Genomic DNA, 23,882 nt, shown 5'->3' with positions numbered 1-23,882 from the left:
AAACTCCGCAATAACACGGTCTAGGAGACAATATATAGGGTGCGTGAGTAAATCTTTGACTTGTTCCACGTAAAATGAGAGTGGAGTTGGACAAATCTGATGGAATCTACTGTCAAAAATTTAAAAGTTACAAAAATTCACGGCCATTCAAAAATTCTGCTACAAAACTGGGATGTGGCAAAACGGACATAATAGAGGCTAAAACTTTAGTTCAATCCGATAAAAATACAAGAAAAATAGACATATTCGACATAATCGATTTTCTCTCATTATTTTTATTAAAATCCAAAGAACTCTCTTGAACCATCAACTACATGAAACTAAGCATTGAGTTTCTTTCACTTGAAACAAGAACATTATTAAATCCTCTTGAGGAATTTGGAACTTCAAACAAACCTAACTTTTGACAAGAAAAACAATATAACATGATAAATTTTTTCTTCGTTTAAATCATAACAAACACATTAATATTATTTGTTGTTTCTTTTCTATTCTAATATTTTCTTTAGTTAGTAATACAGAGACGATAATAAGTATAGTTTCTATGCACATTATAGGTTATTATCTTACAGAGAGATTACCCAGCTAATATGAAAATTTGTAGCTGGTTAACATCATATTAGTAAAAAAATTAATTAGAAAGTAGAAAAGAGAATTAGCTTCTTGATCTTGCTAGCATATATATTAATTAGTATGTGTCATTGAGCATGAATTAAGCTGATGATTAGGTTGTTTACATTGATCATATTGATCTGATGATTCATTTTTGGGTGGTTCAACTTGTGAGGCAGTGATAGGCATATTCATTTGTCCATGTGGCATCATATCTTGAATATTATGGTGATGATGATGTTGATGATGATCAGTTCCAACCATGTCATGTTGCATATGATGATGTTGTTGATGTTGATGTTGTTGATGATGTGGATATAATGTGTATCCTTGTGGCCATGTTTGAAGATTTGAGTCGTTTGTATTTGCCACGTGGCATTCACCTATGCCTCTTGGATCAACGTTTGAACTGGTTCCTTGTGAAAATGAACCGTATACTGTAGAGGACAAATCCCTACACAATACACATACAATCAGCTTTTAATAAAGATCAACATTGTTTTAGAGAATAAAGATAAAAACTGCACAAAATAAAATATACAATTTTATTATACTAGATCGGCGCAATAATTATGAAAGGTTGAATTTGGAAATGATATCTTTTTAGTGTAAAATTAATATCTTAAAAATAAATTAAAATTGTTACTCTCTCTCTCATATATATATATATATATATATATATATATATATATATATATATATATATATATATATATATATATATATATATATATATATATATATATATATATATATTAAAACTAATATTTAATATTATAGTGATCTATTTGTGGAGACTTATTAAGAGCAGAAAGATTACTGATTGTCCTTAAGCGATGACTGCGATCTGCCGTCATTCAAGTGGGGTGTCTCGCTCTATGTAAAACTAACTTAAAACACACCTTTGTCATTATCATTCTCACCACAATTTCTTGAAAATGGCCAACGAAGCTCCACACTCCGTGGTTAACACAATAGTTGGAGGTTTCATCGGCGTAGAAAGCTCCAGCTCCTCCCGAAAAAGAAAAGATATGTCAGGAAAGTACTGACCGCAAACGTGATATCCCTAGGATTCTCTGAAGTCAACCACTGAGAGTCAGAAGCCAATATCACTTTCACTAGCAGCGACTCCATAAGAATCCTCCCTCACGATAACGACCTCCTAGCCATCACTCGACATCCTATTATGAGATTCTTTCCAGAAACTCCAGCTCAATCCCAGCAACATCCAATGATTCCAGGGATCACTAGTAGGATTATTGGGAAGACATGTGCAAGTAAGGGGCCACGTAACCCTCGAAATAACATGCAGTGCGGGACCAGACTCCGAGGAGATTGAAGTCAATTACCTCATAGTGGACACCCTATAACCCTTGAGTAGGCCCACCATCAATGCTTTAGGGAATATTATCTCCACCCGCCACCTGGTTCTGAAGTATCCACTACCTAATGGGTAAGTTGGGGCGGTTCTAGGCGACCAATGAAATGCCCAAAAAATGTTATCATATCAGCCTAACTATAGAAGAGGAATAACTCGCTCTTGTTGGCATCCTTCTCCCTAAGGCGTTGGATGAAGGTGCTGATGGTTGGGATCCTAGACTGGGCGGAGACAATAAGAGAGTCACACCCATGAAAGAACTAAAGAAAGTCCAGATAGGTCCTTCACCCCACTAGGTGACGAAGATAAGTACCTCTCTTACCTAGGAAGAAGGGTGCAAGCTAGTCGACCAACTCCCAAGAAACGTCAACTGGTTTGCACGGGTTCCCTCCAATATTCCAGAAATAGACACAAGAGTGGTATACCATCGACCCTTCCGCCAAGATCGTGGCGTAGAGGAAGCTGAAAGTTGGCGATGAGAAAAGAGCGGCCATCGATGAAGAATTAAGCAAGCTATCTAGCGACGAGTTTATCATAGAGACAAAGTACCTAACCTAGTTAGTCAACATAATGCCGATGAGGAAAATGGAGAACAAGTGGTACATGTGCATGGACTTCACCGACCTCAACATGGACTGCCCTAAGGACCTATATACCATCCCTGATATTTACCGCTTGATCAATGGGTCCTCGAGCTATCTCACATTGTGATTTATTGATGGCTACCTAGGGTACAACCATATCAGAATGGATCCTCTAGACGCACCCAAGACATCATTCATGTCGAATCATGGCCATTACCACAATAATGTCATACCCTTCGACCACAGGAATGTCGGCGCCACCCACCACTGACTCATGGGCGCCGTGTTGTCCCACCAGATAGAGAGGAACCTGGAGGTATATGTTGACGACATGATAGTGAAAACAACCAAAGGACACAGCCATATAACGAACCTAAAAGATGTCTTGCAGTTAGTTAAGAAGTATAACATGCGCTTGAATCCTGCCAAGTGTTCCTTCGCGGTACAAGTGATAAAGTTCTCGGGATTATGCTGACAAAGAAAGGAATTGAAGCAAATTGAGAAAAATGCTAGGCCTTCATCAACATGAGAAGCCTCGCCAATGTCAAAAAAGTTCAACATCCTCTATGTTTTAATCACTAATCAAGCGATGAGCTCAATGCTCATCCATGAGATGGATAAGACTGAAAGACCCATGCATTTTGTAAGCAAAGTGTTCAAAGGCGCCAAAACACGTTATCAGAAGATTAATAAGCTATCTTTGTCCTTCATCGCCACAATGAGAAAGCTTCGACCTCATTTCTAAGGTCATTAAGCAGACTGCAAAGTACACCATCCTCTCCCAAAAAAAATTTAATAAGGGAAAAGCCACCCTAATGCTATGAGTTTTGGGGAGTATGAAACCACCCTACTCCTTTTTGAGGTCTATCAGGGGGCTTGTGGAAGTTACATTGGAGGTAGGTCATTAAGCAGACTGCAAAGTACACCATCCTCTCCCAAAAAAAATTTAATAAGGGAAAAGACACCCTAATGCTACGAGTTTTGGGGAGTATGAAACCATCCTACTCCTTTCTGAGGTCTATCAGGGGGCCTGTGGAAGTTATATTGGAGGTAGATCCCCTCCCATAAGCTACTAAGGGTGGTATATTATTGGCCAACCTTGATAAAGGACATCGTGGCCTTTGTCAAAAAATGTGATCAATGTTAGAGACACTCCGACCTATCACGCCCCCGCTGAATTACATTATTCCATGACATCGCATTGGCCATTTTATCGCTGGAGGTGTACATCCTAGGACCGTTACCCCTAGATATGAGGAAACTGATTTTTTTTATTGTAGTTGTTGATTATTTCACAAAATGGATAGAAGTAGAAGTTGCCTTCAAAATCATAGTTGTGGTAGTTCAATGTTTCTACTAGTAGAAGATCATGTGCAAATTTGGACTCTCTGGCGTCATCATATATGATAATGGAACCCAATTATCCAACACCATGATTTCCTACTTTTTTTAGAGAGCTAGGAGTTAAAACAAAGTTCATATTTGTTGTCCACCCACAAGCCAATGGACAAGATGAGTCAGCAAACAAGGTAATTCTTAAAGGAATCAAGAAGAAGCTTGACGATGCCAAGGGATTATGGGTTAAATTATTTCATGAAATATTATGGTCATATCATATTACTACCCATACAACTATCAAGGAGACCCGTTTCATCATGGTGTATTAGGTAGACGCTATGTTACCCGTAGAGATTGACACACTCTCACGGGGATGTTCCCAATTCAACATGGATGTGAACAACGCAGGACTAAAGTGCACCACAAACTTGGTCAAAGATTTAAGTGATGTCACACATATTTGAGAATTCTCTGCCAAACACAGAGCTGCTAGAAGATACAATTCTAAGGTAGTTTCGTGTGATAAGCGAGAGGGAAACCTAATACTAAGGCATGTAGTTCCGCCCGCACAACTGGGAAAGTAAAAACCCAATTGGGAAGGACCATAAAAGATATTCCAGAAGCTCTTGCATGGATCATACAAGCTCCATGAATTATATGGGCGACTCATACCCTGAACCTGGAACTCCGTTCGTTTGAAATATTGTTATAGTTAAGCTATTTTCTTTTTATCATTGAGGGGGAAGATGCCTATGTATGAACTTTTGAATGTTTATGAGCATGAAATTCATTTTGGTTATGTTAATATGTTATTTAAACTTCAATAGTAAGATCATACCTCATTCCCAGGCAATATAAATGTGTTGGATTTCCATAGAAAGATCCTTGACGCCTTATTAAGAAATATAAACATGCTGGACTTCTATGGGAAGATCCTTGCCGCTTTCCCAGACAATATAAATTTTATGAGTTTCCACAGAAAAATCCTTTTCGTTTTCCCAAGAAATATAACTACGTTGGACTTCTGCAAGAGGATCTTTGCCACATTTATGGGAAATATAAATATGTTGGACTTCCACACGAAAATTCTTTCCGCATTTATATGAAATTTGAATATGCCAAATTTCTAAATTAGGATATTTTCTACCCAAAGGGTAACATAACCATACTATCCGCTCGGTGTATAACTTAAAGATAAGCCCAAGGGGGCGTGACTGAAGTCTGACTCGAGAGACTTTAAAGTCATGTATGAGGGCTTGATAAAAGTCCATCCCGAAGGGGGATCAATGCCTCGCCTGAGGGATTGTGAGTATCGCCAATCAAGGCCTAATATATAAACTTGCTTGTAGGACTAAGAGTCCCATCAAATATACTTATCTAAAATTCCATGCCTAAGTAACTTGAAGTTCAGGCGGGGTATAACTTAAAGATCAACCTAGGGGTGAACTGAAGTCTAGATCGAGAGGCTTATAAGTCTTGTCTGAAGGATTGATAGAAGTTCCGCCCTTAGGGGGCTCAACGCCTCACTTGAGGGATTGGGAGTCTCGTTAGTCAAGGCCTAATATATAACCCCGCCCCGATCAAACAAGCTTATCTCAAACGCCCTGTCTGAGTAACTTGAAGTCACCTCTGGTGGGGTATAACTTGAAGTCACCTCTGGTGGGGTATAACTTAAAGTCATTCCAAAGGGGTGCAACTGAAGTCTGACTTGAGAGAATTTAAAATTTTGTCTAAGGGCTTGATAGAAGTTATTCTCTAAGGAGTCTCAATGCCTCACCTGAGAGATTGAGAGTCTCGCCAGTCAAGGCCTAATATATAACCTTGCCTAAGGGACTAAGAGTCTCATCAAACAAGCTTATCTCAAACGCCCCACCAAAGTAACTTGAAGCATCCTCGATCGGCGTATTACCTTAAACGTTAGCCTAAGGGGCACAAATGAAGTATGGATCAAGAGACTTTAAAGTCTAGTTTGAGGTATTAATAAAAGTCCCATCCAAAGGGTGCTTAGTGCCTCTCCCAAAGGACTTGCACCCTCGCCAACCGGGGCCTAAGGGAATTTAAGGGTTGGATAAATTCACGTCCAGGGGGCTCAACACCTCGCCTAGGTGACTTGGGTCCTCTGATATGGACATCCCCGGTGACATATGTTTAAAACTATCAAAAGCTTTCGTGCTTGAGGGATTGTATAGTGGTATATTTATGGAGAGACTTATTAAGGGGGGATGATTACTAACTACCCTTAAGGGGTGACTTCGATATGCTTCCATCCAAAAGGGAATGCCTTGCCCTAGGTGTCATGTAGTCGTTTGATCGTGGGAAACGTGGGAAAAGACGTTCCTCAGTTAGAGAGAATTCAAAATCAACAGTCTAGACCACGCCTCCCTAGGAAATAGAGATTCAACGGTTCAATATTGACTGAATATGCAATTATCATTTCTAAGGAAACCCTAGGCCCGAGGTACCTCTATAAATACATCTTCCCTAATGGGAGAGAGGCACATATCATAACTTAATCCACATAAAGCATAAACATAGAGCCTCTCTCCTCATGTGATATCACCCTCTCTCACCACCATAAAATCATCGAACAAGGCCTATTGCCGCCACGGACAAGCCCATACCGTTACTAAACTACTAAGGCCTCATATAATCCCTACTAGCTTAGGGGTACCACATACTCTTATACTTTTTGATAAGTACAAATATGAAACTTCTAAAAATTTTAAAACATCAAATATTTTTTTTATTGAATTATCCCTAAAAATTATTATAGAATTTATCATTTAAGTTGTAAAATTAAATAAATTGGGGCATAGCTAGCAATATGCATGAAATTTTAACATAGTCAACAAATTGTGCCGCAAACAAGTATTTATTGAGGCATAAAGGTCAAAATTTAGTAGCTTGGGTCCAATAAGTGACTAAAACTAAATTTCAATTATTATTAATTATTATTGTTATTATTATTATTATTGATTTAATAATTCTTTTAATTTTATGTTTAAAAAAGTTTATTTAATGTTATAATTTTAAAACTTTATTGCAAATATATTTTGACATTAATATTTGACTCCTAATTATTGTGATTGTGAAGAGAATCCAACTTTTTATTATTAGATTTTGAGTTTGATCTAAAGAATCTTACAAAATTAGTTTGAAAAGTGAGACATATCACTCAATATAAATTCGTTTTAGACTTTATTTTTAATTAATGTGGGATTTTAGTTTTTTCCCATACAATTTCTCACGCCCATCACTATTATTCTTGGAGTGTCAATATAAACAGCGAGTAACCCGAATTGTCGACATGTGAGAATTCATTTTTTTTTGACACACCTCATCACTGTTGGGGGAGTTTTTTTATTAGGAGCATTGAATATTTTGGGGTTTTTTTAGAGCAACCTCTTTGTGAGAGACACACCACATATTCACCTAAAACCTTAAGGTGATAGGTGAGTGAGTTCTCTCACTTATATATGTCTAAGTCTCCACATTACCAACCAATGTGAGACTATTATCCATACTACTCACACATGATACATTCTCAACACTACCCCTCAAGTGTGAGTCCACAATGCGTCAATATAAACAACGAGTAACCTCGACATGTGAGACTTCATTTTTTTCGACACACCTCATCACTGTTGGGGGAGTTTTTTTTACTAGGAGCATTGAATATTGTGGGGGGAGTTTTTTTTACTAGGAGCATTGAATATTGTGGGGGATTTTTTTAGAACAACCTCTTTGTGAGAGACACACCACATATTCACCTAAAACCTTAAGGTGATAGGTGAGTGGATTCTCTCACTTATAAATGTCCAAGTCTCCACATTACCAACCAATGTGGGACTATTATCCATACTACTCACACTTGATAGATTCTCAACACTCCCCCTCAAGCGTGAGTCCATAATGCTCCCCCTCAAGTGAAAGCTCTTATGACTTCCACAAATTCTTGTACCGCACAGAACGTTTCTTATTCACCACACTGGCGTCGTTGACTTACGATACAAGTAAGTCGGTCCCTTTCTGAAACCAAAGGCTCATGATACCATTTGTTGGGAGAGTTTTTTTTTCACTAGGGAGCATTGAATATTGTGGGGCTTCTTATTTTTTTTAGAGCAACCTCTTTGTGAGAGACAAACCACATATTCACATAAAATTTTAAGGTGATAGGTGAGTGAGTTCTCTCACTTATAAATGCCCAAGTCTCCACATTACCAACCAATGTGGGACTATTATCCACACTACTCATATTTGATACATTCTCAACAATCACATCTAATACTATTGACACGTGGAGTAAATAATGAGTGGGTCGATCGAAAGGCTCTTGATATCATATTAGAATAAGATTTTGAATTCATTCATATAAAATCAACTTTATAGAGATCAATTAGGCTAAACTCCGGATCTAATATGATATCATAACCTAGTTTTACCAAAAAGACAAACTCCTTCTATCTAAAGTACTCATAACAAGATGGTTGCCAAACGACGTGTCTTGTTGAAGTGCATTTGACATGATAAAAATGTCAACGACAATTCAAGCGTACGTGGGTGAAAAAACTTTTCTTTGAGGAGGAACATATAAGTGGATGGATTAATACATGAATAGGAGATTATTGTGAAAGAAGTGCGATTTATATGTTCCACATTGCTTGAAAAAGTGGAGGTTGAATAATTTATAAGTGACAAAATCCATAAACCTATTTTCTTAAATTTTTTGGATGAATATGTGATATCTCTCAATTATGTGGTTGCTCTTGACCCAATATAAATGTTCCCTCAATGTTGGACATAGAAGAGAAATGACAATATACAAATTGCCTTAAGATTTTGAATGATATGTGGTGTCAAAGTCTATTAAGGTCTTAAATGTTTAACTTATTGATGCTCTCTGTACTCCCAGACTCTCCTCAATAATTGATATCAAAGCTTGATTAGTTTCGACCAATAATTGATATCAAAGCTTGATTAGTTTCGACGAGGGAGTGGGTGTGAGATCCTAATGTGAATCAAAAGTAATGATATGAGTGACTCTAACTAGTAGGCGAAATTAATGAATTCAAGTGTGAGTAATTAAATCACACATCAATTAAAAATGAGAGAAATATAAAATATATAAGAAAAACAACTCATACACCAATTGTCAATGTCTCTTAAGGTCTTGAATATTTAATTCATTGATGCCATCGCTCTCTGAATTCACCCAACAATGATGGAGAGCAAGAACTAAATCGTGTATTGGATAGTGTTATAGCATATCCGAACTAGTAAATGTCAAAGTAAGGACATAAGCAAAAACAAATTGAAGAAGTTGTAACCTGAGAGGATCCATAGGAGCTGATGCATCAAAAATATTTTGATGGTTCTGACTACCATCCTGTAGCCAACCTACATTTTCGAAAGTGCTTGACATCCCCTGCCATCATTTTTTATAATTTTAATTCAACTATATATACTAATTATTTATAGAATATTTAAAAATTAATGATGGCATTTATTTACCTGAATACCAGATGGATCATACGAAGATAAATGGTTGTTCAACAAAAGTTCCTGCAATCATAGTAATCATATATGAATAAATCACAAAAAAATTGTACTAAAAAAATGAAGAAAAAAATGTATTTTTACCAATAATACAACACACTGTAAGAATAAGTATATAAAATAGAAAAATAGATTAATGATTTTCAAACCTTTCTCTGCATGACACGTGCCAATGTTTCAACTATATTTTTTTCACTTGTTTCAAGCTCAGTCATAGATGTCATCTTTAATGGGTCGGGTTCATATATTCTGTATTAATTTTTTAATATTAGCATAATTATTGAAAATTAAAAATAAAATAAAATAATACAAGGAGAGAATTTAATCATCAATTGTAAATATTTTTTCATGTAACCTTATCTGCTCCTCTGCTATTTGAAGTTGTTGTTGTAATCTACTGACTTCTTGTTGGAGTTCCTAACCAAGAAGAGAATTTAAAAATCATGAGAAAATTCTATTCTAAATCATTGATAATGTTACATAATTGATTCAATCTAAGAGTGAACATATAATTTTCTAAATGAAACCTTAACTCAATATATTTTTCATTCTATGTAAAATATGATTGTTGCCCAAATTTATAGCATATTTGTTGTCCATCTTTAATGTGATGGACTTTTTAAATTGCATGGCAAGATACAACTCTTAGAAAATGTGACCTTACTTCATTAGGCTTTCTCATGCTATGTAAAATATGATTCTTGCCCAAATTTATAGCATATATATGATGTCCATCTTCAATGTGATGGACTTCTTATCCCGAATCTTCAACTCTTTCACTCCCAAATCATTTCAAACTTCATGGAAAGGTGCATTTGATCTACAATATAACTTCATCACAAAAGAACAGTGCTATAACTCTTAGAAAATGAAACCTTAAATCAGTATGTTCTCTCATGCTATGGAGAATATGATTCTTGCCCAAGTTTATGACATAATGATGCTCATCTTCAATGTGATGGACTTCTTATTATGAATCTCAACTCTTTCACATCAAAATCATTTCAAATTTCATGGAAAGATGAATTTGACCTTCAATATAATTTCCTCACATAGGGAAATGGCTACAACTATTAGAAAATGGAACCTTACTTCAGTATACTTTGTAATGCTTTGTAGAATATGATTCTTGCCCAAGTTTATAGCATATTTGTTGTCCATCTTCATAGTGATGGACTCCTTATTATGAAACTTCAACTCTCTCATTCCCTAATTATCTCAAGTTTCATAGAAAGATACATTTGACCATGGAATACAATTTCTCACAAAGGGACAAGGCTAGATTTCATAGAAAATGGAATCTTACTTTAATATGGTTTCTTATTGCTATGTGAAATATGATTCTTGCCCAAATTTATAGCATAATTGTTTTCCATCTTCAATGTGATGGACTTCTTATCCCATGTCTTAAACTTTTTCACTCGCAAATCATTTCAAATTGCATGGTATGATGCATTTGACCTGCAATATAATTGCCTCACAATGAGATAAGGTTACATTTAATAGAAAATGGAACCTTACTTCAATATAATTTCTCATGCTATGTAGATTATGATTCTTCCACAAGTTTATTGCATATTTGTCTTCCATCTTCAATGTGATGGACTTCTTATTACGAGTCTTCAACTCTTTCACTCTTTAATCATTTCAAATTACTTGGAAAGATGCATTTGACCCTTCAATATACTTGCTCCAAAAGGGACAAGACTTCTACTCTTAGAAAATGAAACCTTACTTCAATATATTTTCTCTTGCTATGTAGAATATGATTCTCGCCCAAATTTATAGCATATTTGTTGTCAATCATCAATGTGAAGGGCTTTGTATCCATATTCTTCATCTCTTTAACTCCCAAATCATTTTAAAATGCATGAGAAGATGCATTTGACTTGCAATAGAATTGTCTCACAAAGGAATACATCTTTATTTCTTAGAAAATTGAACCTTACTTCAATATGCTTTCTTATGCTATGTAGAATATGATTCTTGCCCTAGTCTATAGCATATTCGTTGTTTTGGTTTTTACAACCAGCATCTCATCCACTGAATCGACTAATCCGATTCGAGGGTTAGTTCTGACATCGAGTGGTTCAAATCCCCTCCCAATCGCAGTTGCAGAGGATTGATCTGTAGTCCTCCCTACCAAATCCAGCGTCAATTACTACTAGACTTACTAACATTTGGTTAACTCGAGTATTTTATTCCTTGCATCTGGTGCGTATATCTATGAGTAGTCAAGGCAAGCTCTCTCAAGGAAGCCCTATCATCCTTCAACTTGTACACCCATTTGACTTTAATGGCTTTCTTGTTTGATGTCAATTTGACAAGTTTCCAAGTTTGGTTTCTTTCAAATTTACCTAACTCATATTTTATGTAAGCTTTCAAAACCTTTTCTTCAGTCCATCATGATGATTTGTTTATGGTGCAACTTCTACTAAAGGAAAATGGACCAAGTCTTATTCCTTTGTAACTTCAATATCATTTACAATCATGTTGAATATATTGATTAGCACAACACAACTAAAAGGCCTTAAATGTGTCCTCACCATCTCCAGCAGTCCTCAACACTTAAAGTACCTTGAATCTTTTAAACACTAAAAGGCCGTAAAACTTCTCATAGTTGTAGCACGAAATGCATTTCTTTAACATACCATCAATCCTTTCATGGAGGGTTCATATTTCTCTTCATTTTTAAATTTTCAGTAGGTTTAGCCAACCTCCTTTTTGTACTTTCCCTTATCCTTTTTGTCTTTGAACTTATCATATCCAAAATTCTTCTTGAATGTTCGAGCTTGCAGTATTTGAATTGATTCTTAAACTTGTTTTCTGTCAAAAATCCTCAACTCACGAGCCTCTAAGGATCCTTGAATATCCCCAATATTCAATGAAACCATGTAACTGATTCCTTAATTGCTACCACAACATGCTTCAATTAAGGGGTTGACAGTTCTTGTTATTTCTCATTATTCCTCATATAAGTGAAATTCTCACAGCAACTCTTCATTGAATTCACTAAATTGAATTCTCATTTTTTTAATGACAAATTGTTATAAATACTTAATTGTTAGTATATGTTTGTAATCTTAACAGAACTTGAATCTTAGACCTCCAACTCTTTTTAAACCTTAACTCAAATATTTCAAGTCAGTTGAACTACTCCTCCAACTCAAAAGCAGTCAATTAACTTCTAACAAACTTTGGTAGCTATAGTTCTATCAAATTAATAGTTGAATTATACAATGACAATTCTTACCTCAATCTCAGAGTTAATGTCTCCCGGACTTGATTGAAGCAGTAGAAGAAACATTATAGGAATGGAGAAAAACACAGTAGTTTAGTACTAGGAATTTGATCATCCAAAATTCTATTGTAAATTAATTTGAACAAAACATTTAACATTTTTACTAACTTGGACATATGAAGAGCTATGTCATTTTCACTCCTCAACTGTTGAAGTGTCCTGAGCAAATACTGCAATATGCAAAATAATTAAAATTATAAACTATTCATATTTGGGAAGAGTTTTTTTAAATACAAGTATAGTTAGTGAAGTTACCTCCTTGTTCTGAATTCCCCTGCAAATAAATAAATAAAATAAATAAATAAATTAGTAACAAAAGGACAAATATTAAGTAAATATTTATCATAGTAAAAAAATTTAATTAAACTCTATAATAATTAATTTATTATGATATCTTAGATAATTCGACAGATATGCATTAGTCGCGTGAAATGAGTGTGAACTATTAATCTTGAGTTTAATTCGTAGCACCAACATTTATTTATATATATATATGTATTGATATAAATAAATTGTTGATATTTATAAATCAACAAATTAAAATTTCTTTTATTAAGTTTAATAAAACATGGAAAATAAAGAAAAAGAAAAAAGAGTAAGAGAAATGTTGAGAGTATGTATACCTTCTGTATGGCACCTCAGGAAAACTTACAGCACTGCAAGAAACAAATTACTATAAATAATGAAATTAAAAAGCCAAATTTAGTAATTTAGAAGTTTAAAATCACTCTAACTCATGCAATAAAATGAAGTTATTTGTTGAGAACATACTTATCTCTTTCTTGATCAGGAAGATTAATATAACGAGTTAAAACATCCTCTATCCTGGTTACCAAACAGTAAAAATATAGTTAATTATTGCATAAGTCTTTAACTTTAAGACATAAAATATTTGAAAATAAAATAAATAATGTATTAATGCAACTATCATGAACATGATCCAAAGTTAAAAATAAATTGTATTAACAAATTACAAGTATATAAGGGTTTGTAGAAGGATTAAAACCTTTAAACACAGATAATTCCGAGTCTAATAAAAAAGGTTTAACGCTAAAGTATAAATCAAATGTTCAAACTTCAAATACATGATTTTTAATTAACTTTGATGACTTTATCAAGATTTATTGTTTAATGGAAAATATTTTACTGAAAAATTGGTCAAGATCCTAATCCATAGGACAATAAAGAAGAACAAGAAAATTTAACTGTCTAACAAAAAAACAAGTTACCACCCTACAAGCCACAAAACAATGTTGTATATACAGAAAAAGACGATTCAATAACAATCTTAACTTTGAACATGTAGAACTAATAATCGTAATTTTCACAAAAATTTATCAATCATCCTTAAGAAGAGAAGAGGTATAATAAATTAAATGATTATTAATAAATAAAAATATATAAGATAGAAAAATGGTGTAATGCATACCTTCTTTTACCGGAAAAATGACTAAGACGATTTGATGGAGAAAACATTACAAGTGCAATATCAATATCACATAGGATAGATAACTCATAAGCTTTCTTAATGAGACCATTTCTACGTTTTGAAAATGTAACTTGTCGATTCGTTGTATTCTCTATTCTTTTTATCTCAAGTTTAACACGACCCATCTTTCGATGGTGTAATCGTCTCTAACAACTCGAAATTGTTTCGTTTTCATGCAAAAAAAAAATCATATATAGGAGGAAATTTAATTAAAATGGCCTCTTTTTCTTTGAAGAAGAAAAGAAATTATAATGAGGACATGCATGAATAAATGGGTGAGAAGGAATCACGAGATAGGAGAGATTGGGAAGGTAATGGTTATAAATTGGTGTAAGAGGAGAAAAGGGAGGGAGGCAGAGAGTTTTATGAGTTTATAAGGGAAAGGTTCGCAGTTGTTTTGGATTCATTTCATTGTTGATCAATAGAGAACTATCCAGCCAAATGAACCATTAATTGGTATTTTTATTTTTCTTTGGTTCAATATGGTATAGTTGTTCATATCTATATCATCTATCATACGTGTATGTGTGAGAAAATTTTTAAAATAATAATTAATTGTATGATTATATTATTTGAATTAATAATATAAATATAAATATTATATTTAAAGTTTTTATATTTCAATTGCATGGTCTATAGTAATTATTATTGGTCTAAAGTGCCATTTAATTGGTTTCCTTTCTTTTAGAAGTAGTTGCAACGTATAAACAAATATTTGCTATTCTTATGCGAAAGGTTGTTACTAAGTTGCAATTGGAATAGTGTCATGCCTTTTCTAAGAGTTGCTACTGTTTCATAACAGACGTGATTTTCAATATAAATTACAGGTTATGGTCACGGTGGGAAAAACACAGAAAACCAATCTCAATTAATTTCTCATTCTAAATCATCTTTCTCTTCTCTAATGCATGAGAGCAATTGAAAGAAACATTCTTCTGTAAAATATTATCAACAGATACGCTTAGAGAGATTGTGCAATTCTCTTCAAGGATTCCAAAGTATCCTGCAGGAAATTCGCCGGTAACTCCTTTTGCATCCAACATAGAAAGATTGGTGGGGTGAATTGTTCCTTAAGCTTAGTGTAAAACTACACACTTTGGAAGTTTATCGTGCAAATTAATTTCTCTGTTTCAACTCCATTTGTTCTTAGTTTTGCAGCAACACCAAAAATTCAAAGGCGCTAACAATCTTAAGGAACATTTTTCCTATTCAATGGCTGCTTCACTAAAAGAGATGACTTCTGACTTTGTGAAATTAGAGAAATTCGATGGAGGGAATTTTATTCGTTGGCAGAAAAAAAAATGAAATTTCTTCTCACAACACTGAAGGTGGTGTATGTCCTTAACTTTCCAAAACCGGAAGAAAAAGAAGATGAAACAATTGCTGAAACTAGAGAGAGACAAAAGTGGGACAATGATGATTATATATGCATGGGACACATCCTCAACGGTATGTGCGATTCGTTGTTCGACATTTATCAGAGCAGTAACTCTGCAAAAGAGTTATGGGAGAAATTGGAATCAAGATACATGCAAGATGACGCTACAAGTAAGAAGTTTCTTGTTTCTCAATTTAATAATTATAAAATGATAGATGGTAGGTCTGTTATGGAACAAATGCATGAAATTGAACGTATTCTCAATAATTACAAACAACATAATATGCACATGGATGAAACTATAATTGTATCCTCCATAATAGATAAACTTCCTCCTTCTTGGAAAGATTTTAAAAGAACCATGAAGCATAAGAAGGAAGATATTTATCTTGAACAATTGGGTAATCACCTTCGTTTAGAAGAAGAGTATCGAAAACAAGATGATACTAAAAGCCAATTTACTCAAGAGAAGGTCCATGTGATGGAGGAAGGAAATTCAAGCAAACATTCCAATAAAAGAAAACGAGATTTCAAAAATTCTCATGAAAACCACAAAGGTTATAACAACCTAAAGAAAAAGAAAGGAAATTGTTATCATTGTGGAAATCCAGGACACTTTAAGCATGAGTGCAGGTTCTTAAAGAAAAAGAACAAAGATAAGAATTCAAGTGCAATAAAAGAAAATCTTGTTGCTGTTATTTCTGAAATCAACATGATAGAAGATGTTAATTCTTGGTGGATAGACTCTGGTGCTACCCGTCATGTGTGCAAAAATAAAGAACTACTCAAGACCATTAATGAAGAAGATGGTAGTGTTTTGTACATGGGAAATGCTTCTACTGTCCAAGTCAAAGGAAAAGGATCGGTAGAGATTGAATTCACATCTGGAAAATTACTCACTCTTAAAGATGTATTCTATGTTCCTGAAGTTAGGAAAAACTTGATTTTTGTACCTTTACTTAATAAGAATGGTTTCAAATCAGTATTTGAGGGAGATAAATTTATTCTCTCCAAAGGGGGAATGTTTGTGGGGAAAGGTTATCTTTGTGAGAATATGTTCATGTGTAATATTGTTAATAATAATAATAATAATGTGATTTCTGCTTATACTGTTGAGTCTTGTGATTTATGGCATATGCGACTAGGACATGTTAATTTTAGTAAATTAAAAGACATGATGAAATCAAGTTTAATTCCTAATTTTGATATAAACTTAAATTCTTGTACCACATGCATGTTAACTAAAATTACAAGACAACCTTTTAAGAGAGTTGAAAGAAACTCTAAAGTATTAGATTTAATTCATTCTGATGTATGTGATTTACATGGTTGACCTACTATTGGTGGTAAAAAAAATATTTTGTCACTTTCATTGATGATTGCACTAGATTTTGTTATGTTTATTTAATGCACTCTAATTTTGAAGTTTTAGCAAAATTCAAAATTTTTAAAGCTCAAGTAGAACTCCAACATGAAACTTTTATTAAATGTTTTAGGAGTGATAGAGGGGGAGAATTCTATCATCCTAATTATTTTGAGTCCACTGGTATTATACATCAAATAACTGCACCCTATTCCCCACAACAAAATGGGATAGCAGAAAGGAAAAATAGGGTGTTGGAAGAAATGGTGAATGTCATGTTATCATATTCTGGTTTATCCAAAGGATATTGGGGTGAAGCCATGCTAACTGCATGTTATATACTGAATAGAGTTCCTAATAAAAGGAACAAGATAACCCCATATGAACTCTGAAAGAAAAGAAAACCAAATCTTAAATATGTAAAAGTTTGGGGTTGTAGAGCAATTGTTAAGGTGCCTGAACCAAAAAGAAAGAAATTGGGAGAAAGAGGAATTGAATATGTATTTCTGGGCTATGCTGAAAACAGCAAAGCATATAGATTCATGGTTATTGAATCCAATGACTCATATCCTATTAATACCGTGATTGAGTCACGAGATGCAATTTTTCAAGAAAGTAGATTTACCTCAATTCAAAATTGCAAAGACAATGTTCATTATGATGTTCAAAGTCTAGAAAATAATGTATCAAATAATGATATGTTGGGATGTTCAGAACCTAGAAAAAGTAAAAGAATCCGAAAAGTAAAAAATTATGGATCAGACTTCTTCATGTTCCTTGTAGAAGGAAATAATGATTCTATAAATCGTTATGGACCAATTTGTTATAACCTAGATAATGATCCAAAAACATTTGAAGAGGCAATAAAATCTCAAGATTCAGCCTTTTGGAAAGAAGCCATCCAAGAGGAAATGGACTCGATTATGGGTAATAAAACCTGGAAATTAGTAGATCTCCTACCAGGGTCAAAACCCATAGGTTGTAAATGGATCTTTAAAAGGAAAATGAAAGTTGATGGTACCATTGAAAAATCAAAGCTAGACTTGTCGCTAAAGGATTTACACAAAAAGAAGGAATTGACTATTTTGATACTTATGCACCTGTTGCAAGAATTGCATCAATTAGAGTGCTTATGGCACTCGCTTCCATCTATAAATTTGTCATTCATCAAATGGATGTTAAAACTGCTTTCCTAAATGGAGAATTGGATGAAGAGGTGTATATGAAACAACCTGAAGGGTTTGTTATCAAAGGCCAAGAACATAAAGTGTGTAAATTAACTAAGTCTTTATATGGGTTAAAACAAGCGCCCAAACAATGGCATAAAATTTTTGACAAAGTTATGTTGGCCAATGGATACAAAATAAATGAATCTGACAAATGTATTTATAGTAAATTCAACAATGAAAAAGGAGTTATGATTTGTCTATATGTGGATGATATGTTAATCTTTGGTACTGAATTAAAAGAGGTAGAAAAGACTAAAGCTTTCTTATCCAAATTTTTTGATATGAAAGACTTAGGTGAAGCAAATGTGATTTTAGGGATTAAAATCATAAGAGATGGTGAACATATTGGCTTATCCCAATCTCACTATATTGAAAAGGTGCTTAAGAAATTTGATCATTTGGATTGCAAATTCGTTTCTACCCCATTTGATCAAAATGTTAATTTGCAACCACATAAAGGGTGTCCAATGACACATCTTGAATATTCAAAGCTAATTGGATGCTTAATGTATGCTATGACATGTACTAGACCTGATATAACATATGTTGTTGGTAGGTTAAGTCGGTATACAAGTAATCCAAGTAAAGATCATTGGCATGCTATTAATAGAGTATTAAAATACTTCAAAGGGACGATTAACTACACTTTAACATATAGTGGATATCCTTCGGTTTTAGAAGGGTACACAGATGCCAGTTGGGTAACATATATAGAAGATCATGCATCCACTAGTGGATGGATCTTCAATCTTGGTGGAGGTGCGGTTTCTTGGGGTTCAAAGAAACAGACTTGCATTGCCGACTCCACCATGGCTGCAGAATTTATTGCTCTGGCTGCAGGTAGTAAAGAGGCTGAATGACTAAGAAACTTGTTGTATGAGATACCTATTTGGCCAAAGCCAATAGCACCTGTATCCATACATTGTGATAGTCAATCCACACTATCTAAAGCATATAGCCAAGTATATAATGGAAAATCTAGACATATTGGTATGCGACATAGCTATGTGAAAGATTTAATTTCAAATGGAGTAATCTCCATAATATACGTAAGAACTAATAATAATCTTGCAGATCCTTTGACGAAAGGTCTGACAAAAGACATGGTGTTGAAGACATCATTGGGGATGGGTCTCAAGCCCATATCTTATTGATCACCAATAGTGGAAACTCAACTCACACTTGATTAAAATCAAGTCTTGAGTTCAATGATGAAAGTATATTATTAGAGTGATTGAAGTACTTAACAATAGAAACATCCCAATGGGCAAAAAGTACTCAGACCATAAAAGTAAAAGTGATAGGATGAGATTATTCTCTTAATAGATATATAGCATATGTTTGCTGGAATGCTTATTATGGGAGCTTTTCTGATATAGTCTACCTATATGAGAATGAAGTAGGCTGCTTCATAGAGTTCAAGGGCTCGACTCTTAAATTCTCATGAAAAGGATACATGACATAGGGCCTTATCAAATGTGTCATATTTACAATTCTTTTGATAGTATCGAGATTTCATGTGTAAGTTTTGCACACTTGTTCTAATGAGTAGTTGGTTCAAAGCTTGTCTACCAATGTCTATTCGGGATGAGTGAAACCCATATCTTACTAAGTATTGGTTTAAATCGTGAGATACCAATATCTGAAACCATAATTTTTCCAGAATTATGAGATTTAGTTATTTTGAAAATGGTGGGGGATTGTGAGAAAATTTCCAAAATAATAATTAATTGTATGATTATATTATTTGAATTAATAATATAAATATAAATATTATATTCAAAGTTTTCATATTTCAATTGCATGGTCTATAGTAATTATTATTGGTCTAAAGTGCCATTTAATTGGTTTCCTTTCTTTTAGGAGTAGTTGCAACGTATAAACAAATATTTGCTATTCTTATGCGAAACGTTGTTACTAAGTTGCAATTGGAATAGTACTATGCCTTTTCTAAGAGTTGTTACTGTTTCATAACAGACGTGATTTTCAATATAAATTACAGGTTATGATCACGGTGGGAAAAACACACAAAACCAATCTCAATTAATTTCTCATTCTAAATCATCTTTCTCTTCACTAATGCATGAGAGCAATTGAAAGAAACATTCTTCTGTAAAATATTATCAACAGATACGCTTAGAGAGATTGTGCAATTCTCTTCAAGGATTCCAAAGTATCCTGCAGGAAATTCGCCGGTAACTCCTTTTGCATCCAACATAGAAAGATTGGGGGGGTGAATTGTTCCTTAAGCTTAGTGTAAAACTACACGCTTTGGACGTTTATCGTGCAAATTAATTTATCTGTTTCAACTCCATTTGTTCTTAATTTTGCAGCAACACCAAAAATTCAGGCGCTAACAGTATGTACATGATACATTTAAAAATAAGAAGACAAAGAATAAATTAATGCAATAACTAGATTAAAACCCGCGCATCGTGTGATGCACGGTTCTGAGATGAGCTTTTTAAGTAATATTATAAAAAATGTAAATTTTGATTTTGTTTATTATAACTTTTTTTTTATAACTGAGACGATATGAAGAAGATGATAAAAAATAGAGAGTAAACCTTTAAGTGAAAAAAATGTTTGAATGTTAGAATATTTGTTGTTCATTATTTTGTAAATAAATGACGCTCCACGTTCAAGCGACTCATACTCTATGTAACAATTCATGATAATCAATATTATAATTTTAAATAAATGATCTATTTTGTGTTGAATTTGAGTATGACTGATGAATGAGTCTCTATAGATTAGACGATTTAGGTATTTAAATATTTCCGGTGTTGCCTTTTACTATACATTAACTTGCAACAGTTACAATTGATTTAATTCAATTGAGTTAGTCATTCAATTTTAATTATTTACAATTTATCATTACACTACATGACATTTTATGAATGTATTATAAATGATATCTGAAAATTCAAATTTATATTTTATAATATGTATCTAAAATTATACTTTAAAATAATATTTTAGAAACAATTTGATGCACTCGTTTGTCTATTTTTTAACTTTGTAATAAGATTTAATATTTGATTTAAAATTTGGTAACAAGTAACCACATTTATAATTAAGAATTATATATTAAATATTGCAATTTGGTTTTTTTGTTATTATTATGATTTTAAAACTAATGTAGACGATTGAATTTTTTATTATAAAAATATTTTATGCATAATTTTTTATTGGAAATTTAAACTCAAATTTTCAAAACATATATATATATATATATATATATATATATATATATATATATATATATATATATATATATATATATATATATATATATATATATATATATATATATATATATATATATATATATATATATATATATATATATATGTTATTAGTAGAAAAGGGAAGAATTTCGGTAGTATATTATTAGCTATGAAATTATTTGATGGATTTAAGTGTCGAATCTATGTCATGAATAAATATGATAAAAGAGAATTATCATGAATGTGTGTCATATAAGAATTTGCAAGCATGTTGTGGTATGAATTAACGGCGTAAAACTTCTCATATAATTATTATCTTCATTGTTTTATGATGTTTGTGGTTATTTTTACTCCATGTTAATTAAAGAGTGTATTTATCATAAAGTAAGTTTTTCGATCTAAGGGAAAAAAATTAGTTGTATGAAATATGTTAGCGTGTAATGACAGTAAAATCTAGGTAATAGTAGTCAGAGAATAATATCAAAATGGATGGATAGAGAAATAGATGCAGTACGATACATATAAGTTTTCTTAAAGGGAAAGAAATACAATGGGTAAGAGAAAGGTTTGCATGTGGTCAATAAGAGAGAGAGAGGGAGAGAATGTCTCATACAAATTCACACCCACACACTTAGAGCTACCCACTACTAATATGCTCTCACTCACTAACAAACTGGGTCCACATTGGATGCTTCTTTTTTATTCTATTACTGCGCCTTATTTTCTTATCCTTTGCCACATCATCATCCAATTCCTCATTCTCACCCATAACATTACCCTCCCCTTCAAGAGCAATCTTGTCCTCAAGATTGAGGTTCGGGTAGCTCTGTAGCATTTCTTCACTATCTTCCCAAGTTGCTTCCTGCTTTGAAATATCTTTCCATTTCACCAACACTTGGTCCACCACTTGTACTCTTTTACGAATGCTTCGAGTACGCAACACAACCTCTGGTTGAATCACCGGTCCTTCTTCCACTGTAGTTAATGGCAACGGCAAGTATGGTACAACAGTGAGGCCTTTGAACACTTTCAATTGGGATACATGAAATACCGGATGTATACGAGCTGTCTCGAACAATTGGAGCTTATAAGCTACAACACCAATTTTGGCAATGATAGTAAAGGGGCCAAAATACCGCATCCCTAACTTATTGTTCTTTCGCAAAGCTACCGAGGATTGTCGATATGGTTGCAACTTGACTAAAACTTGATCACCAATCTCCAAAGAAACATTGCTTCTTTTCTTATCAGGATTGAATTTCATCACCTGTTGAGCTCTCCTCAAATTCTCTTTCAACTCAAGTAGAATTTTGTCCCTTTCAATTAACTATTGTTGCAGGTCTACCGGATTAGCATTGTTAACAGTGTAACGAATTAGCATATGAGGATCTCTCCCATATAAAGCTTTGAATGGAGAGATTCCTAAACTTGAATGCAACGCCGTGTTATACCACAGTTCCGCCCAAGAGAGAGCTTTGGACCATGCCTTTGGATTCTTGAACGAAAAACACCGCAAATACATTTCTAAACACTTATTGATAGCCTCGGATTGTCCATCCGTTTGAGGATGATACGTGGAGCTCATCGCTAATGTCGTGCCCTGTAATTGGAATAATTGCTGCCAAAATTGACTAGTGAATACTTTATCTCTGTCAGACACTATTGATTTAGGCATTCCATGTAATTTAACCACATTATGCATAAATGTCTCAGCAACCGTCTTACTAGAATAATCTGATTTCAAGGGTATGAAATGAGCATACTTACTTAGTATGTCAACTACTACCATTATAACAGTAAAACTAGAAGAAGGAGGTAAGCCGGTAATAAAATCCATTGCGATATCTTCCCAAACTTGCTCCGGAATCGGCAATGGTTGCAACAGACCAGCATAAGGCTTATTGACAGACTTCGCTTGTTGACAGATGATACAAGCTGCAATGAATTTCTGCACATGTTGTCGCATATTGGGCCAATAAAACTAAGATGCAACTCTTGCAAGAGTTCTGGTCACTCCTGCGTGTCCCCCTATAGGTGTGTCATGATATTCTGTGAGAATTTTGTGAATCAAACTACTCTCAACCGGGACTACCAATCTGTGTTTCCAATACAATAAACCATCTTTCACCGCATAATTACCATTGTTCACAGTATTGTTACGGCATAGTTGAACAATTAATTGCAAATGCTCATCTTCCACAATTGCTTTCTTTAATTCATCAAAAAACTCACATTATGGTGATGATAATGACAAGGACATCATTCTAGATAAAGCATCTGCAACTTGATTATCCTTCTCTGGCTTGTATTCGATTTGGAAATCAAAGCCAATGAATTTATGAAGCCAAGCTTGTTGCTCAGGGGTTTGAAGAGATTGATCTAACAGACTTTTCAAGCTCTTCTGGTTTGTTCGCAGGATGAATT

The 23,882-nt window shown here is 33.7% G+C and overlaps 1 protein-coding gene across 1 annotated transcript; it reads right to left on the bottom strand.

Annotated features, from left to right (window-relative positions):
• Window positions 1–684: 684 nt before the first annotated feature.
• Window positions 685–14,383, bottom strand: LOC127122550 (agamous-like MADS-box protein AGL104). The gene is made up of 11 exons (XM_051052869.1): window positions 14,199–14,383; window positions 13,541–13,594; window positions 13,393–13,425; window positions 13,025–13,043; window positions 12,878–12,939; window positions 12,722–12,749; window positions 9,824–9,885; window positions 9,618–9,717; window positions 9,424–9,474; window positions 9,240–9,337; window positions 685–1,066 (listed from the first exon to the last, which is right to left on the bottom strand). The coding sequence occupies exons 1-11, from the start codon at window positions 14,381–14,383 to the stop codon at window positions 685–687; spliced, it is 1,074 nt and encodes a 357-aa protein (XP_050908826.1).
• Between the last annotated feature and the right edge of the window lie 9,499 nt (window positions 14,384–23,882).

This window comes from Lathyrus oleraceus, chromosome 2 (assembly GCF_024323335.1).
Source record: "Lathyrus oleraceus cultivar Zhongwan6 chromosome 2, CAAS_Psat_ZW6_1.0, whole genome shotgun sequence".
In the NCBI taxonomy this organism is placed as follows: domain Eukaryota; kingdom Viridiplantae; phylum Streptophyta; class Magnoliopsida; order Fabales; family Fabaceae; genus Lathyrus; species Lathyrus oleraceus.
The sequence above is the reverse complement of the archived record's forward strand: the minus strand, read 5'-3'. Positions and strand labels throughout refer to the sequence as shown.

What these genes read in the sequence shown, in the direction of transcription:
- LOC127122550 (XM_051052869.1), bottom strand. Translation starts at nt 14,383, where the DNA reads ATGGGTCGTGTTAAACTTGAGATAAAAAGAATAGAGAATACAACGAAT. An exon ending in CATTTTTCCGGTAAAAGAAG is followed by an intron (nt 13,595 to 14,198) that starts GTATGCATTACA and finishes TTTGGTAACCAG; the next exon opens with GATAGAGGATGTTTTAACTC. An exon ending in CACGTGTCATGCAGAGAAAG is followed by an intron (nt 9,475 to 9,617) that starts GTTTGAAAATCA and finishes CTATGATTGCAG; the next exon opens with GAACTTTTGTTGAACAACCA.